The sequence below is a fragment of the Schistocerca americana genome, chromosome 2, assembly GCF_021461395.2.
Source record: "Schistocerca americana isolate TAMUIC-IGC-003095 chromosome 2, iqSchAmer2.1, whole genome shotgun sequence".
Classification (NCBI taxonomy): Eukaryota; Metazoa; Arthropoda; class Insecta; order Orthoptera; family Acrididae; genus Schistocerca; species Schistocerca americana.
Genome location: NC_060120.1, coordinates 884,086,532 through 884,106,814, shown reverse-complemented (window position 1 = coordinate 884,106,814; position 20,283 = coordinate 884,086,532). Strand labels below are relative to the sequence as shown.

At 43.6% G+C, this 20,283-nt stretch overlaps 1 protein-coding gene across 1 annotated transcript in view; it reads right to left on the bottom strand.

Moving 5' to 3' along the window:
• Positions 1 to 769: 769 nt before the first annotated feature.
• The window catches only part of LOC124594521, a 61,685-nt gene continuing 42,171 nt past the window's right edge, over positions 770 to 20,283 (bottom strand). The window contains exons 3-4 of the mRNA XM_047132895.1: positions 4,690 to 5,307; positions 770 to 958 (exon numbers count right to left, since the gene is read on the bottom strand). Of these exons, the coding sequence (XP_046988851.1) occupies positions 770 to 958; positions 4,690 to 5,307 (807 nt within the window). The remainder of the gene's footprint in view (positions 959 to 4,689; positions 5,308 to 20,283) is intronic.

Sequence of the window (20,283 nt, the reverse complement as noted above, 5' to 3'; positions counted from 1 at the left end):
ACGTTAAGATTTCAAGGGCAGACCAAGCCCCCTGGAAACTTCTGAGCGCCGTTGCATATACTACCTTTCTATTGGCGTTTAATTGTGTATTTTTATGGCTCATACCTGATGGATGGAATTTGTATGATTTTATTGTGTTTTTAAAATCAAAGACCTTCAGCCGCTTTAAAAGAAAGTTTTTCTAAATTGGGCAAGTCTTACATTGTCTGGAGATAAAGCTAGGGCCTTCTGCCTGTTGAAAATTTATTGTATTGTTTTAAAGCAGCGGCCTTCAGCCGCTTTATGTTTTGATCCTAGATATCAAGTATTACCTTATGGAAGATAAAGCTGTGGGCTGTCTGCCTGTTGAAAATTTATTGTAGTTGAATTTGTTTTTTTTAAAGCATCTGCCCGCAGCCACCTTAAGTTTTAAGGTTCTTACTTATCAAGTATTACGTTCTTTCAAGATAAAGCTGCCATGGAAAATTGCTTGCAGCTTGTCCTTAAACAAAGGCCTTCAGCCGTTTCTTATTGGTCATAAAGCATGGGCCTCGTGCCTATTGAAAGGTTTTTGTAGTTATGTTGTTTTAAATTTATCGGCCTTCAGCAGCTTTAAAAAAAAACTTAATCTATCTGACTGACAGCCGCTCATTCTGGCCCCCTTCCGCAATTCCTACTACTTGTCCTGTCCTGCGAGTTTGGCAGGGCGTCTCATTAGTGTTCGGTTGTAACACGTTCTTTTTGAACACGAAATCCTAGTTATTCTGCTTGCCTCTTTGAAAGTCTTAGATCACTTAAAAGCTTGTTCAGTTCTGTCCGTGACAATGGCTGTGGCTGTAGACGTGCTGCAGATGGCGTCCCGTGTACTCAGTGTATCTTCATGGTCTTCGTGATATGTTGGTTTGTCACTTCCATCGTCTGTTTCATCTTCCAGCGCCCAGTCCGTTGGTCGTTTTGGAACTGGGAGAGAAACAGAATTCTAAAAGGAAGAATCACAGAGTCCAAATCTGGATAAAAAGCTTTGTGTTTTGATACTAGAGATTACTTTTACTTTCGTTAAACAAAAGTAGCAGTCTTTAATGTGGTCTCTAGGTTCACTCCACAATTGTTGTACAGCAAGCTGCCTATATGGGTGGGTTGAACGCAACCCGACTCTTTAATAGCAGGAACAACGTAAGGAACAGTTCTGTAGTGACCAACACTTACCCTTGTCTGTCTTTGGTTCACAATACAACTCGTATGCCATTTGAACGATCGGTGAAATGGGATGTCTTTGAGACTTAGTCGTAAACTCACCACACACATAACATAAAAGATCAGGCCACTGAAATACATAACAACCACACATTTTTGTGTGCCGTGTGTGTGTCTTAGCATGGTCCTCACTGAGGCTACTGGGGTCGACTACGTGTGAGTGCTACGTTGTTCTGTCTGTCAGTATGCATCGTACAGTGTTGTGTATTTTGGGGGTTTAGTCGTCTTGCCTGTTATTCGTGGAGTGTGTTAGGAAGACTACCGCAATCGAGTTAGTGTCTTGTTAACTACGTATGTTACTTCGTTGGTCTCTAGTATGAAGCTAGGGACTATTCAAGTTTCGTTCTCGTTCTCCCTGTTTGTTAAAATTAGTCCTAAGTGTGGGTCCCAGTGTATTTATATCTGTAACCATGTGCTTAAATGCTACAAACCACTGTCATGCTTTACAGAGGTGGAAAGATTTTAATGTGTCTCAAGTCAACTGTGTACATGTCATGCATCTTCTTCTGAAGAGTTTTCCGTGAATCTGTAATGCTTAGTGCGCGAGCTGCTCTAAAGTATGCAAGATTTTCCATGTTTTCTAAGTGAACTGGAGTACGCTGGTGTTCAAAATTAAAGCAACAAATCGCAGCTTCACAGTCCTGTGTTTAACTCACGAGATAATCATACAAATTGTCAACCAGATGTCGGTAGAATCGTGTTCTGCACGGAAGAGGATATTCCGGTAAACTGACAACCAAGTCAACGATGCCGTCAGGGCACCTATGATGCGAGGTAGTGTTTGCCGGGTAGTCCCACATCCTCAGCCACTGTGTACAGTCACAGATGGTGCAGTATCGCACGCAGAAGGTGCTTGCCAGACTCCCTGCGGTGGAAGCCAAGGAAAGAAAGGAAGCAGGCCAGTCGGAAACTGATTTTGCCTTATGGTTCAAATGGCTCTGAGCACTATGGGACTCAACTGCAGAGGTCATTAGTCCCCTAGAACTTCGAACTAGTTAAACCTAACTAACCTAAGCACATCACAAACATCCATGCCCGAGGCAGGATTCGAACCTGCGACCGTAGCGGTCTTGCGGTTCCAGACTGCAGCGCCTTTAACCGCACGGTTGCCTTATGGCTTCGTGGGAACTAGTCTGTTATTTCTCGTATGTGGAAACAGTTTATAGAGACCGAAACTGCGTCCAGGATTCCAGGGCAGGGCCGACCACGTGTTACTGCAGAAGAGAGGACCATTATTTGGCTGTAAGAGCACGACAGTACCGCCTTAGTACTGCACAGCAACTTTCATATGAGCTAGCAGCATCCACTGGACATGATGTATCGAGGCATACGGTGAGCAGAAGACTTCAGCAGAGTGGCCTGTGTCTGTCTACCTCTGACGTGTCTTCACAGAAGGGAACGCCTAGAGTGGTGTCATCAACATGCCACTTGGACTGTCGAACAGGCCACTGTTGTTTTCCCAGACGAGTCCCAATTTAGTCTAGAGGGTGATTCTCGATGGATTCGCATCTGGATGGAACGTGGAACACATTTTCGGGACCCAAACATTTTGGAAAGAGACTGATATCGAGGACGGTCCCTAATGGTGTGGGCAGGAATTATGTTTACCACTCGAACCCTCTTCGTGAAATTGTATGAGTGAATCAGCATGGTATAACTACTGTCATGTGACGAGATCGCCTGCGTTTGTGCTGTGTGCCCAGACTTTGTATTGCTGGATGATAATGCTCGACCTCATAGAGTATGGTTGGTTGATGATTTCTTGGAAACGGAACATATTGCAGGAACGGAATGACCTGGTCGCTCTCCTGATTTGAATCCCACGAGCCTGTCTAGGATTCACAAGGGAGACGGTTTGCATCACGGCAGCATCTAACAACCACTCACCAAGACTTCGAGCAGCTCAGCAGGAAGAATGGTCATTATTGCTTCAACATGAGACTGATGACGTCATCATTGTCCCATCATTGTCAGGCCTGTATAGCTGTCAAAGGTGGTCACACCCCATACTGAGCACATAAACCAGTTGTCGTAATTTTTGTGCGAAACCGTTAATTTGGGAAAACGAAGAACATTTTTGTCTTTAAAATGACTGGAAAGTCACGATCGCTTCAATATAGTTTACTAGATGACCGGTTTCAACACTCTGAAGGTCCCATCGTCGGATCTGAAACGTGGATTAACATTTATAAAACCATATGCACGTGTTAATCCACGTTTCAGATCCGATGATGGCACCTTCCGAGTGCTGAAACCGATCATCTGGTAAACGATATTGAAGCGATAGTGGCTTTTCTATTATTTTAAAAACATAGTGATCGCCCCACGACACGCAATGCGTTCACTGCACAACATTTTTGTCTACTGTTATTCATGGTGTAGTTGTTTACGTTCTGTATTCTTTACATTGATTCTACGTTACTATCACCTGCTCATACTGTTTTGTCGTAAAATAAACTCAACCTTGCAAAATTTCCGTTTGTTGCTTTAATTTGGGACGCCAGTGAATGTTCCTATCTAAAGCTTTACGTGTATATTCACTTTAAGGAATTTATTGAAATATTTCTCTTAATATTTGAGTTTTCATATTGGCTCTGAGCACTATGGGACTTAACATCTAAGATCATCAGTCCCATAGAACTTAGAACTACTTAAACCTAACTAACCTAAGGACGTCACACATATCCACGCCCGAGGCAGGATTCGAACCTGCGACCGTAGCAGTCGCGCGGTTCCGGACTGAAGCGCTTAGAACCGGTTGGCCACCGCGGCCGGCTTTTCATATTGGCCATTATCACTCAGTTTATCACCTTTCGTGTATCACCGTGTTTTGTTAACACGTGTGTACCTGGGTATGTTGTTAGTTTTAACATAATGCACATGAGGGATTAAATTCATATATTATGATACCCTTACAAGAATAAAGATTTGTTTTCTTACAGCCAAATGTAATAAATATATTTCTATATCTAACTTTTGTGATCAGGCAGCGTCAATTTGCTCATACACTGATTTGTAAAGGTAATTTTTGATTTCCCTTAATAGATGATTGAGTTAAATTTGTCCAGTAAAACCACCAGCACCTTCCAATCCCCCATTGCCACGCTTCTGACGTTTTCTTTCTAACCACTCCACAAACATCACATAAGCTCTCAACTCGTTACGTTTCACTTAATTTCCTCTTCCCTTTTCGATGCTTCACATTTTTGTAATGCAGTTTATCTGTGACACGTGAACAGACAGGAAAATACATAAAATGTCTTGTTAGATGCAAGAGGAGCCCTGATGTACCAACTGTTGCCGAGATGAATAAATAAATAAATACAGGACTTGGGTATATCAGGCTGAATCCTGACCGGCACTAAACGGAGCAGTGTAGGACAGTCAGATATCTTTATGAAGCCGTGTCCCACTACCGTCATTCGCCTTACCGCGTTTCGTAAGGAATGCACTTACGACTTGTAAGAACTTTGGAATATTATTAAGGGAGGATTGTCGTTCACTTTTCTCTGCCGGACACTCGAGTGGTGTTTCCGGCTTGGACCGTCCTGTACAGGGCTCAGTGTTCCCAACAACAAACACAGCCTCGAGTTCTGGCGACAATTTGGCCCCCTGAGTGCCACTGTCTGGGGCTCGGTCACTGTGCTCACTCTTCGGACCTTCTCCGTCGTGACTGGGTTTCTGAATTGATGTTTCATTGGCGGTGCCTCCACGGTCCCGAGCGTCCGGGTTGGCTGGCAGCTCTACGCCGCTACTGGGGCCCGCCTCCTCAGCGGACACCCAGCCAGTCTTGCGCGTCCCAGACGTGGTGGAGGCGGAGTCCGCGGAGCGGGGACCCTGCCGGACAGAGGAGGGCGCGCGCGCCGCCGACAGCACGGCCTGGAAGACCCGCAGCAGCGCCCCGCAGAGGCCGGCGGCGGTGGCGGCGCGGCACGCGGGCCCCCGCACCGGCGTCTGCACGCCGGCCGCCCGCGACGCCGCCCCCAGCAGGCCGGGCAGCCACAGCAGCAGCTCCAGCGTCGCAGCTGACAGCGGCCAGCGCCCGCAACCGCAGCGACCGGCCACCGACCACAGCTGACAACAAATGTCACCAAACATTATAGTCTGTCTGTAAACTAGAGATTGTTAGTTCGCGAACGAGCGGGTACAAAGGAACGGTTCACCAAGATGAACGAAAGGACTGAGGAACAAATTCTAAGGAACGATCGGTTCATAGTTCACTTCGGTCGCGGCGGTCTACTTATAGTTCCTGGGAACGAGGAAGATCGGTTCATAGTTCACTACGGTCGCGGCGGTCTACTTATAATTCCCGGGAACGAGGAACGATCGATTCATAGTTCACTAGTTCACTTCGGTCGCGGCGGTCACTTCGTCAGTTCTCGTTCCAGCCTCGGTCGCGTGCTCGTCTCAGTCACGGTTTCCCTCGGCCGCACCCGTCGTTCTTGTTCGTTTCGTTCACTGCGCTCGCCTATTTTACATGTGTTCCAAACTGTTCTTGCACTTGGTTCTGGTCATTCACCGTCCACGGCCGTTAATCACAAAGTATTTTATAGTTACGTAAATTACATAAAAATTACGTTGTATGTAATAGGTACGTCTTTTCAGGTAACAAAAGGGCATAAAAGCTCACTTCATTATGTCGATGAACAGCAGAAGACATACTTATAACAAGGCAAGGTTTTTGTTTGTTATTCATATATTTTTTGGTTTCATCGACTTCATTTAGCAGCTAACTCTCAATAATTTCCTTCATTTTTAGTGTAGGAAAATTCATATAAAACGACTTTCGTGTATCTTTCATATACAAAACATGACATTCAGGAAGGTTCTAATTATTCTTGTTTGGTTTTTTCCAATTTTCATTACCTGCTAGCTTGGTTTCTTTGAAAAAAAAAAGTGGGTTGTGGGTCATTTTGGCTCAGTAGGAAAGGCGGTGCCTCTCCATTTGAAAAAACATAGATTGCCATAAAATCATATTTACTAATTATGTGAAAAACATTTGTTCAGAATGAGCTTTCAAACCAAAAACTTTATTACTGCGAACTTAATTATTATTATTATTGCTGCATTAACTTTAATAATGCAACATAAAAACCTAATTTTTACTAAGCGTGTGACGCAAGTATGAGAAAACCACATTTGATTTTATGCTTCCATAAAGTCCCTACTTCGCCCACGAACTCAGAGACAACGTGAAGTATATACAGGGTGTGAACGATTATTGTTTACAACGTAGCATAGCTATGTCGTGGAAGTCGAGATTTCAATTTTCTCTTCTTCAGCTCTCTACACATCGCAATCGATTGTTTCGCAATTTTTGCTTGCATTACCTTGTTATTTCTTCACTGCCTAATTATTACGTGTTTGTCTGTTTGTTGTATCTGCTCGTAACGGGCAACACATCGTCCGTAATTGGCGAGCAGTCTGTACTCGGGGCCGGTTTTCCGTGCGCCACCTTATATTATTTCCCAGCGATCAGCCACACAAGGCTACAGTTGGCTAAAGGAGAGGTTCAGCAGAATCACAGAAATTAGTTCTAAAAATGTGTAAGAATTCTGTAATGAATAAAAACTCTATACTCCAGGGGGGAGGCAAGTGCCCCCTCTTGGTGCCTTCCATCCTTCAGTCACCCACACTACTAGTTTTCAGTTTTTCATAAGAACCATATACCAAGAACCAATGAACGGTGAACGAGTAAAAATGAACGGTTCACAAAAGTGAACGATCAGCATTGAACTAGTTCCCAAGGATGATCGAGTTTGCCCATCTCTACTGTAAACTCAAGAGCGAGCAGCGCTTTTGGTGGGGAAAGTGGCCTTTCCCAGAAGAACGTTGCCACCTGCCTACAGGGGCACTCAAAATCTGTTGCCCGTTACCTGTCTAGCGTCGCTGATCGGCGTGCAGTGATATACGTCGTTTCTGTTCGTAGGATCATAGTTGCCAGTGTCTGTCAGTTAAAAATGGCTCTGAGTACTATGGGACTTAACATCTGAGGTCATCAGTCTCCCAGAACTACTTAAATCTAACTAACCTAAGGACATCACGCACATCCATGCCCGAGGCAGGATTCGAACCTGAGACCGTAGCGGTCGCGCGGTTCCAGACTGAATCGCCTAGAACAGCTCGGCCACCGCGGCCGCCTCAATCAGTTAACTTTGTATTCTTACTGATACACTTCGATATCCGGAAGTTATGTATAATCGTCTAGCATTGCAAGAAAATGTGCAGGATATGATGAAGAGGAGGTAATTGCGGAGTAACGAGCGTTCGAACGTCTCTAATGTTATTACAGCGTCTATTAAAGAGGCGACCCAAAAAGAACTGTTGGCTAATATTACCAGCCCCAATCAAGGCGCTGCAATTTATGCAAACGTCAGCCTCGCCCAATAGGACGCATAAGGAAGGAACGCGAAAATAAGCCGCATGGTTTACTGGAATCACCACGAAGGAAAACCAATAATTTTGGGAGGAAACCCAACGTTACAGACAGTTTAAAAATCACGTAAAACCTTTGATGCTTATAGAACACTAAATCTCTTTCTCGATTGCTCTTCACCTGATTCTAAAACATATTGCTTAAAACACGTGCGGAATAGCTATTCTAAACACTGCTGAAATTTCCTTCGAAACATGTAGACCGATTCTGGACTTATAAGCAGAAAGCTTCACATACGAGGTGCGTTCACACATTAATTTTTATTTTTAGTTCAAAAAAGTGGTTCAAATGGCTTTGAGCACTGTGGGACTTAACATCTGTGGTCATCAGTCCCCTACAACTTAGAACTACTTAAACCTAACTTACCTAAGGACATCACACAAATCCATGCACGAGGCAGGATTCGAACCTGCGACCGTAGCGGTCACGCGGTTCCAGACTGAAGCTCCTAGAATGGCACGGCCACACCGGCGGGCTTTTATTTTTGCTAAGAAGTTATCCTCTTCAAAATATTCCCCATTACATACTATACACTTATGCCAGTGCTTTTTCCAGTTCCCGAAACACTTTAGGAGCTGTTTCTTCGGGATAGTTTATAGGTCTCTTAACTGTGCATTTTTAATCCCATCCATGCTTGTAAAACCGCTGTCCTTTAAGGCCTGCTTTGAAATGTTTATACCACTTGGTTTACTCATAACAGTCTCACCAAAAGCAATATTTCACATTTCTAAAAATTTCATGCACTTTATTCCATTCTTATAACAAAATTTTATACAGATGCTCAAATTTATTTTTATACAAAACAAATAATCGTTGATGCTACCAAAACACATCTAACCTTTTCGACAGCTGACAACGCAGAAAATACCCAATATGCGTAACATTGTACACACTGTTGAGACATATTTACGAAGACAGTGACAAAAAAGTAGTGCAAATCGGACTGATACACCACACAAAATTATAAATTTCTGCTTACTTTTTAAACACTCTTTGTGTTGCAAGAATTGTTAGGTTTCAATGCAGTCCTTCAAAGAAATCTTTACCTTTTAGTAGAAACACATAAATAAGAACAAGCCTTAAATTCTACAGAGTGATTGGATTATATAGGGTTCGTTTTACGAATGGCAACAGAGGAACATACATTCACATGAACAGGCACTGGGTTCTATGTTTCTAGTAGAATCCTGACTTCCGTTCTTACGTTAATATTATTTACTGTATAATGTTGTGTTTCGGAAGAAGATATGACTTTTTGTATTCCTTATGGTCTTAATGCATTTGTCTAAAGATAAACGCAGCCGAGACGTATCTGTACACGGCGTCGCCACAGATTTGAAGCGCGCGCCGCGGCAGGGCCGATACTACATTGTGAAACAGCCTGTAGAAACACCTTGTGACGTAGCTGGGTTGGCAGAATGGGGACTCGCTCGCTCGCTCTTCAGTTTACCGACAGACTATACTACAACCTCGTATGTCTGCACCAGCTGGTGTAAGTAGGGAAAGGCTGACCACAGCGCGCCAAACCGCAGGCGAACCTGATGTTCATGTGGGACAAAGCCCGTCCTGACTCGCCGTTGCTCGGTCCTCCTCGAAAGTACTCGGTAGAGCGCGACATTTCATTTAGCATTGCGGTGAGGCATTTTTCAATCAGCACAGCTCTCTTCAGTTAGTCAGAACCGTGGCGTCAGCGAGGTTTACCATTCGCTATTTGTTTGTGGAATGAACAGCGGCTCACTGGACAAAGAGAGACTGTCTAACTATCGATCGTTACAAGCCCTTAAAAAGACATGGGAATGACACAATAGAGGGATCTGAATCTTCAGTGTTTATTATACAGTCGCATAATCAACAGGAACCGTAAAATTCTTATGAAATGACATCGCAACACTATGCAGAAAAAACTTAAAAGCTTTGTTGACAGATAAACAATCAAAACGATCGACAGATGACATTCATGGTTCCGTACATCAATAAACACTTTTTGCTACGTTTGCAAGCATGGAGCTCTTGAAGCAATACGTGGTACAAATAGTACAATTTTTGAAGTCGCAGGCAGTATTTCGCTGTCAGCTGCAACAATTTCTGATGGAAATGAAAGAAGACTGTGGAGTCTTTGTATATTACTGCAAAGTATTTTGTTTCAGTCATGGGCTAAGCCTGGAACGAATTTTCGCCGTCAAATCCACCACTGCTGAACATTTGAAGGATAAAGGACTGCAAAAGCGAAGATTAGAACATGAAGAATGGCTTTTAAGTGGATGATGATAATGGTGATGATGTTTGGTATGTGGGGCGCTCAACTGCGAGGTTATCAGCGCCCGTACAAATTCCCAACCATTGCTCAGCCCAATTTCTCGACTTTCATGAATGATGATGAAATGATGAGGACAACACAAACACCCAGTCATCTCGAGGCAGAGGAAAATCCCTCACCCCGCCGGGAATCGAACACGGCTTTTAAGTGGACGTGACTACACACTGCCGACAGTAAGTCGTTGCGAGGAGCGAGAAACCATTCATTTCTGAATTGAATGGGACACATTTAAAAGATCGCACCGTAGATGGGAAAAATGCTGACAGAAAACACAGTCCTGTTCCCAAAGCTTACTGGTGTTAATGAAAATTCGAGGTCTGAAGAATCCCCATCAAAGAACTGCCTTCGAGACCGTTTGTCATTCGAGCTGAAAGCGCCATTGAGCATGTGCAGATGGGACTGGCTGACATGCAGTGTAATTCCTGTTCTAAAGATGAATCCCTTTAAGTAAAAAGAGCCCTGGACGTCTGGTTTGTTTTCCTCAGGTAGAGTTGCCACGTCTCTAGAATGACGTTGCAAAGTACCTACAATATATCGATCAAAATAGTATGGTCAAAGATATTTTCTCGATAATGAAACTAAATAAGTCACGATTAACTGGCAATTTGAGTGCAAAAATGTGTGAAGTTGCCTGCATCTGTTTGTATGCTGACAGTTGTACCATATGAAGAATAATATTATGTCTTCAGTGCGCCAAAACAATTAAAAAATATTGGACATATTTTTCGCTTGTGAACTGTTTTATTGAGAAATATGAAACATGAACCAAGTTGTATGTAGGCTGACTGCATTACCATCTAAGTATGGCTTTTTCACACTTTCTCCCACTTCCCCCTTCCCAAGCGTAGACAGTGGGGCTTGGTGGTGAGGGAAGTGTGCTACCAGCCTGAGGGCTTCACCAAGCAAACCACGGCACTACTCACAGATTTAAACCTTGGGATTACAACGTCTCACATGGTTTAGCATCTTTATTCGTTTATTGACATAACATGACCAGATATTGTCTTTAATGCAGTTGCTTCCACTGCCTTTTGCATCCTCATGACCTTGATCATTGCTGAGTGTTTCACCTGTTTGGGGCATTTTCTTATCCCCAGGCCCAGAAGTTGCGAGGGAACAGTCTTTGCCCTTGTGTCCTCTTTGGTAGTGTCAATGGCAGAGCAACGGTGATTCTGAATACCAGAGTCTTCCACCGTCATTCCTGACCCTGCAGGGGCTGCTGTACCAACGTCTGAGTATCTGCAGGATCTCCCATCTTAGTGTTCTCTCTCCAGTTAAGTTCCTACTTGTTCTTCTTCTTCTTGTTCCTTCCCCTCCTCATCTTCCCTGTTACCATTTTCCTTTGCCTTTCCCAGTTTCTTTCACCCGTCACTAAAACTCTCCCCCCACGGATACGGCGTCCAAGGAAAGCATACCACTTGCCATATTCCAGTTACGACTCTGTATGAACCACATACTTTTCACCAGACAATTAATTTTATATTTTACCATCTACTAGCATATAAAGATACGGAAAATTGCCACCTGGTACCAAAGAACTCAGTACAGTATTAAGAAAACCTGAACAAGGGAGTGAGAGGAAGTGAATGTGGATAAGGTATACATAGATACGGTGGGAGCACAGACAGGCAACACTTGAACACTATGCTATCTCTACACCAAGTATCCGTAAGTAAAGAGATACCAGAAATGCTGCTACGAACACAAGAGTTATTGAAACAGCTAGCAAAAGATGTACACAATCTATGTATAGGTTTTTACGTGGATTAAACAGTTGCGAAACTCAGGGAAACCGCCTGCGATTTAGGTTAAATGGGGAAATCCTAAAGATGGTCATATGAACACTGTTTTATGTGCAGGAAACAGATCGACAGCAGTTTCATAGTTGTGTGAGGATTGCGTTACCCTTGACAAGTACAGTAAGATTTAAATTCTGTAAGTTCAGTCTGCCTGATATTGTTCATTATAATTTATAGAAGCTGCAGAGGTGGAGTTTTAATCCTCTTAACGAGGAACGTTACAATTTTCCATACTGCCCTACACTGTACCAAAATTCAAAGAGGATCGAGTACAAAGAGGTAGTCATAAAGTCCTTATTATCACGTCGAAGAAATAATTTTACTTGCTTAATATCTTAATATTTTGGCATGCACATAATTTCACGTACATATTGAAGTTCCCGCGCCAGACTATTTAAGTTCATTGTTAGTGGAGCCACAATAAAATACCGCAGCCCACTGATAAATTGAATTATGTGGTAATTCCGTTTCTGCATTTAAAGGATAATAACGTTGGAAAAATCCATATTGAGTTAGTACATATGTACGCCAACAGTACATTATACAACTCAATGGCCGGCCGGGGTGGCCGAGCGGTTCTAGGCGCTATAGTATGGATCCGCACGACCGCTACGGTTGCAGGTTCGAATCCTGCCTCGAGCATGGATGTGTGTGATGTCCTTAGGTTTGTTAGGTTTAAGTAGTTCTAAGTTCTAGGGGACTGATGACCTCAGAAGTTAAGTCCCATAGTGCTCAGAGCCATTTGAACCATTTTTTTGACTCAATGGTCAGGTGGCGAAGAGGCTTCAGATATAATGTGAGTGACGAAGAACGAAGTGGTAACCCAGCTTTCTGTGAAGACGCGGGAACTGCAAAAGAAACAGAGGCCATTGTGCTCGAAGACCAGCGTATTCAAAGAGAGGTGATAATGGGCAAAGTGAAATTCAGCCGTGTGTCATTTTTCAGTCTTACGAGAAATTCTGAACATGACAAATACAGGTCGTGGGCCTCAGTGAACCGCCACTGCAGACAGCCATTCAATAAGCCCATCGAACCGAGGGGGCGGGGTGTAAGATTTCTGTTTCCGCCGAATCGAGGCAGGAGAGGATTAGTTGCAGCGGTCTCAGGCCATTCAAGATGATTTCCTATCTGCCTAATCTCCACAGACAAACGCTTGGTGTATCACAATGACTCCCAAGACAAAGGAATAAAGTAAGCAGGAGGAACGCAGGGGTTCAACATCGCCAAAAAAGGTGCAGACTCAAACTTCAATATGATGCTTATAAGGCCCAAACCAGGATCTCTTATGCGGTTACGGTAGACTGTCAAGAAATATTACCGAAAGGAGCTGTCCAAAGGGACGTATTCGCTTCACGGGAATGCCCCAGGACAGAACTACAGATGTTGTTTCTTTGGCGTATCAAGATTTAGCTCATAACCACGTTCTATTGACGTGGCACAAAGTGACTTCTTATATACCTCGGAAGAAGAAATTATTGAATGGCAGGCATTGCAGAATAACAACGAGGTGATTTAGATAGAGACAGTTTTCCAGACCAGCAAAAATGCAGAGATCTACAGTCAAAGTCTTCATAAAGCCAATTTGTCATGCTTTTTACGTCCATGCATCGTCCATCATGGATTATTTTGATTCCAATGTGGTAGGACTTCTTAACTTTGTCTACTTTATGATTATACATTTTGATTTTAAGATTCTCGTTATTCTCATTTCAATTACTTTGCATCGGTTTTGTCTTTCCTCGGTTTACTCTCAATCCGTTTTCTGTACTCATTAGACTGTTTCTCAATGTCGAGGTTATGAGGGCCATTACTAAAGTGGGAAAGAATGTGTCTAAGACTTTTAAAATACTACGAAAGACAGTTAAAAGATAATATACAGTATGTGATCAAAAGTATCCGGACACCCAAATAACCATACGTTTTTCATATTAGGTACATTGTGCTGCTACCTACTGCCAGGCGCTCCACATCAGCAACCTCAGTAGTCATTAGACATCGCGGAAGAGTAGAATGGGGCGCTCCGCGGGACTCACGGACTTCGAACCTGGTCAGGTGTCATACGTTTGCACGCGACATTTCCACACTCCTAAACATCCCTAGGTCTACTGTTTCCGTTAGTAAAATGGAAAGAAAGGGGCACGTACAGCACAAAAGCACAACGGCCGATCTCGTCTGTTGACCGACAGAGACCGCCGATAGTTGAAGAGGGTCGTAATGTGTAATAGGCAGACATCTGTCCAGACCATCAGACAAGAATTCTAAACTGCATCAGGATCCACTGCAAGTACTACGACAATTAGGTGGGAGATGAGAAAATTTGGAGTTCATAGTCGAGCGGCTGCTCATAAGCCACACATCACGCCGTTAAATGCCAAATCACGCCTCGCTTGGTGTAAGGAGCGTAAACATTGGACGACTGAACAGTGTAAAAACGTTATGTGGAGTGAAGAATCACGGTACACAATGTGGCAACCCGGTGGCAGGGTGTGGGTATGGCGAATGCCCGGTGAACGTCATCTGCCAACGCGTGTAATGCCAACAGTAAAATTCGAAGACGGTGGTGTTACGGTGTTGTGGTGTTTTTCATGTAGCGGGCTTCCACGCCTTTTGAGTGGCGCTATCACAGCACAGGCATACACGGTTGAAGAGCAATTCAGGAATGGCGACTGCTCTTTCAACACGGTCGAGCACCTGTTCATAATGCACGGCCTGTGGCGGAATGGTTACACGACAGTAACATCCCTACAATGGACTGGCATGCGCAGAGTCCTGACCTGAATCCTATAGAAAACCTTTGGAATGTCTTGGGACGCCGACTTCGTGCCAGGCCTCGCCGACCGACATCGATACATTCCCAGCAATATCCTCCTCAAATTAAGGCCTATTTTTGTTACTTGTAGACTTCTCTTTACCAGGAATTCTCCGTGAAGAATGGCCTACCATTCGCGAAGAAACCTTCCAGCACCTGACTGAACGTATGCCTGGGAGAGTGGAAGCTGTCATCAAGGCTAAGGGTAGGCCAACAACATACTGAATTCCAGCATTACCGATGGAGAGCGCCACAAACTTGCAAGTCATTTTCACCCAAGTGACCGGATACTTTCGATCACATAGTGTAACTTCGAATTGCACTCACTGTGTCTCATCTCTCTCACTTTCACCCATATACGACACTACCAGAAATACTTCAAAATGCTGTATCTCTCGTCCAATAGTCTGCAATTTATTACAACACGAATAATAGAAGAACTAGTGTAAAATAACTATTATGTAGTAGGCTGACCTTTTAAAAAAATCGCCACTGATCCAGCCACATCAATTTTTCTGTGAGCCGACAATTTTCTAACTGTTTTGATGCAGGTCGCCAGCAATTAGTCTCCTATTTCTACCTCTTCATCTCAGGGCAGCACTGCCATCCTACATCCTCCAGTGTTTGTCGGATGTCTTTGTTGGATGTATTCCAACAGCATTCTTTAGTACCATGAAAGTTACTCCCTGATGTCTTCTTGTCAGCGTGTTATATATGTCCTTTGCTTCGACGATTCCTCAGGGAAATCCTAATTCCTTACCTTACCAGTCCATCTAATTTTCAACTTCATTCTGTAGTGCTACCGTACAATGCTGTGCTCCAAATGTACATTCTCAGCAATTTCTTCCTCAAATTAAGGCCTATTTTTGTTACTTGTAGACTTGTCTTTACCAGGAATTCTCTTTTTGCTTGTGTTTGTCTGCTTCTTACGTCCTTGCCTCGTCCGTCATAGACTATTTTGCTTCAAATGTAGTAGGATTGCTTATCTTTGTCTACTTCGTGATTATCCTTTTTGACTTTTATTATCATTTCTACTACATCGCATCGCTTTTTTTCGGTTTAGTCTCAATCCGTTTTTTGTACTCAAGACTGTTCATTCTGTTCAACAGATCCTGTAATTTTTCTTCACTTTCACCGAAGATTTCGTTGGCATCAGCGAATCCTGTCATTGACATCTTTTCATCCTGAATTTTAATCACGCTCTTGAACCTTTCTTTTATTTCCGTCATTGGTTATTCGGTGTATAGACCGAACAGTATGGGCAATAGATTGCTGCCCTGTCTTCCACCTTTCTTGATCTGAGCACTTTCTTCTTGCTCATATGATGTTTTTGATCCGTCTTGGTTCTATTACTAATTCTATGTTACCCGTCTTTTCTATAGATTACTCCTATATTTCTCAGAATTTCGAAAATTTTTTACCATTATACGCTGATTATACCTCATTAAAGCTCCACATAACTACGACATTAATCTGTTTGTCAGGTCATATGCCAAATCAGCAGGTAAATTAGCTGCTGTCCTCTTGTCTGAAAATCAGCCAGTTCAAATTAGGCTCACCACAAGTATTATACATTGGATCGTCCTCTTGCAGGAGCAAGAAGCTATGCGTCATTGTGACATATCTTATGCATATCGAGCGCGAAGGACTTCGTCTCGTATGTGTAGCTGGAACGAGGTACGGTAGAGTTGCGGGTTCTTCTCACTTCCTGCCACCCATCTTCCTACCAACACATGATGTTGTATTTCAACAGCGAGGTGATAGAATGTAGGAGGACGGCGCACTGAACCAACCGAATATCGTTAAACGCCTCCTTCCCTGCAACATCTGGTACTTACCCTGATGCTTAGCTGAGTGACACCTCCTTCCACAGCCTTTGTAGGTGGAGAATGTTGGCATAGATATTGTGGACTACTTTGTCTGCTGTATACATGCACTGTGGAGGGTAGAGGGCAGGCATGCAGTAGGAGCAGATGAGGAATTAAGCATTCCCAGAGCGTGCATTCTGTTACAATCCATTTAAGAACTCATGTAATTCTTTAATGTATACGTTGAACTCCTCAGGTAACCGGATCTTATGGGATAGTCCGGAAAAACTACAGAACAGCCAAGGGAGTCCCCCTGCTTATATGTGACTGTGAATACACTTACATAGTTCTGGCGCTGAGATAAAATTTCATGAAACATATGCAGAAGTGTAGCTTCTCTTGGATATCACTAAATCTAGAATTACTCTTGGTAAGCTTAGTATTCGGTTCCGACTCTGGGTTTGGGTTTTTATTTGTCCCACACCAAATGCGTCCAGCTCATAATTTACAGAGATGATAATATCCTCGTCCTTTTAAGACGATCTAAGATGTACTGCAGCCTGGCGTGCAAAGGGATGGCACTTGGGTGAATTTGGAACAGCAAGGGTCTCATACGCCTGACACACGAACAGAAGTCACCGCTGGACTGTAAGGAGTGGCTCCCCAGGCTCAGCTCAGGGACTGGGTGCGGGGCTTGTCCTGCAGACGTGGGCAGTCTCTTCCTTTCAGTCAGTGATACTGAGGGAAGATCTTCCTGATTGATACACTGTGTACCCATAGTCTAGCCGAAATCTCACGAAAGACATAAAACTGGTGCAGATGCGCCGTCGCTGCTCCCAAAGACCCATGGTTAAGGCACTTTCATGTACTCGGTAGTTTCAGGGTCTTTAGCTTCAGTTCGTTTAGGTGCGGTATCAAAGACAGATTTGAATCAAATATGGGGCTCAATAACCTCATCGAGTATTTAAAATGTTTAAAGGTGTTCCTAATTTGCAAGTTTGATATATTAAAAATACGAGAAAAACGATTGAAATACACTGATTTATCTGTAGAAAATTTGAAACCTATCTTTGCACCTCACTTCTTAACCTCTTAACTGTGAGCTACAGATGACACGTTGCTGTGGCAGGTTTGGAGGATGTACAACCACCGACAAAATCGTTCGCAAATGTGGAGCATTACACAGGATTCCTTATACTGTGAACGCAATGTTGTTAATGTCTACGGGCAAGACAGTAACACTTGAAATACTCTCATGATAAAACTACTAGACCGCACCGTTGCAAATCTGTACCTGAAAATGCGTTTTAATAAAAAAGACTGAATGAATTCGGATAAATCTCGATAGACAGAGCTGCCTTGTAAGTAGTGTTACTGATGTCAAAACATTTTCCTGTTCAATTCTGTCTACGTAGGAAAGCCGTAGACCCCTGTAAAAGCAACGGACTGTCGACACCTCCTGACACCTCTTGAACCAGCACAGAGAAGTATAACTAGTTACCAGGTCTCCAATGTCCAGATCAGACGAAGGTTAACAATTCACTCCACGATCTTCCCTACACAACTCGCTTAGACTACACCTCTCTACGTAGTAGCGCACGTTCGGTCCTCTCCTAGTTTTGAGGAATGTTTTCAAAATTGTCTCCCTCCACGAGTTGGGAAATTCTCATCCGCCATAACGAATTCAAGCATTCTAAGAGGATTTCCTTTGATTTCGTTTTCAAGTGTCGCAGCATGTATTCTGTAATGAGTGGATCGAATATAACTAGCCCCAAAAGTGCTAAATCCAGCTGTCACATGTACAACGGGCCATTATATGATTCAGAACTTCTGTATCTGAAGTCCATCTCACTACTTTCCCAGGAGAATTCTTGATCCTGGCCGGCAATGGCAGCAGCAATGACAGTAGCCATAGGAACGTGCTCTGCCGTTGCCTAGCCAATGTCTCCAGGAGTTGTTACGAGAAACTTCTATTTCGGTACCGCTGCTATAGGTGACCTGCTATATTTACCGAAAAATTTCTTGATAGCTCCCCGTACCTTTTTTAGGGCCAAGTACTACGCTTGATGGAATGCAGTAATCCTTGCCATGACCTTTTCTTGCTCTCCTTGATAATGCGTTGAACAGTGACCCGTCGCAGAATCGCACGTCTTATTCGAATGGCTTAGCACTACTCATCGTTTCACCAACGTACAAGGTTTCCCCTAAGTCGCTTTCTCGGTTTACAAGACCAGCCAGTAGACTTTACAGCGTCCAGTTTGTTGTGCTGATCATTCATCTTGGCGACTTTTTTTCGATGACCGCTCCATCTGATAGATGGATCCAGAGTATGAGGTGGTCACTACTATGAAGGTCAGTAGCAACTTCTCACTAAGCGATTGCTGGAGAGCACAAAGGGAGGTCTTTGGCTGAGAATGACATAGTGGTAGCGTCCATCTGTGTTGGTTTGCCCGTGGTGGGGTAAACAGCGGCTGAAACATTACGGGGCACTGTGAAATTCGTACATGTGGTACAAAGAGGGCGAGGACCATAAAACAGTATGTTTATTGAAGTCTCCCAATTCAGGAAGATGGTCTTTAAGAACCTCTTAATGTAACTCTTTTTTGTCGTGGTATGTAAAGAGAGCTTACAATGATCCTTTGACAAACAAGAATTTCAGCTGCAACTGTTTTTTAGGTCAGCAGCTAGGGAAGTGGCAGAGAAGTGGTTATTCACAACGACAGTTACCCCTTCTTTTGGTATTTCCCCAGTCAGGCTATTCTTGCGATGCCGCCTGAGTACACCCCGTCAATGAATGTAAAATGGGTTTCTTGCAAACCAAAATGAAGGAATCTTCCCTGTGCTAAGATTTTCAACTTCTCAACATGTGTCTGTACCCACTTGCGCTCCACTGTATTACGGGATTCATCTTCGCAGTGTGCTTTCTCTCCGTCTTCCCTCCTGCCGTTCCTCCATGGTGGGGAGCTTGCAGCTGAGAGGGGTTGAGATGAGACAGTTACCGGCTCCCTGGGGTATTAGCATCTAACCGTTTCACCTTCTTATGCTTTGCGCCCAGCTTGAATTTCGGGGACGGTGGTAGTGCTATTTTAACAGAAACATTTCTCTGGATCTCTGTCTGCTGTGAAGATGTACTGTTCTTCCTGACAGTAGAGTGTGTTTCCACCACTGTTTCAGTTGCACAGAAACTTGTTTGCTTAACCAGTGGTGCACGTTACCTGCTATGTTTAGAGGTGTGAGCCGTGCTCTGTTCAGCATTCACTGCCTGGCTGCCAACACTTGTTTGATACAGAGTACGTCAATGATTATGAGTACTGTTTCACTAAATTAGGCGGACGTGTGGCCTTAAACACACTCTTCGCGTGAGATAACGAGATGGGTGACATAACTTTTACCTCCTGGATTTTCTTCTCCTCTTCGATTATTTCACATTCTCTGCTCCAAACCAGATTCTGTTGGGAGCAATTCGGGCACATGAATGGTTCAGTGTATTTAATGCCTGGTTCGTCGTTAGTTGAACCACATCATTCGCACATAGCTTGTCTTTGGCAAAACATAGTAGTGTGACCAACGTATTGACACTTAAATCAGTGCTTTGGATTAGGTACTTAGGGTTTAACTTCGACGTGGATAAAGCCGGCTACAAATCAATCAGGAAATTTCCGTTAACTGAATTTAAGAGAGAAGATGGATCCTTCTCGAGTTCATCATTTACTCTTATCACGAAAGTCTTAACCCTGATGACACCTTCGCTTTGCCATTCTTGTTACAGTTATTTTGCATCGACATCCATCATATTGTGACAAATTACAAAGCCCATACAGCAGTTTAATGCCTTGTAGAGTACACAACTTAGCGCAGTGTGCACTTCACTGTTAATTGCG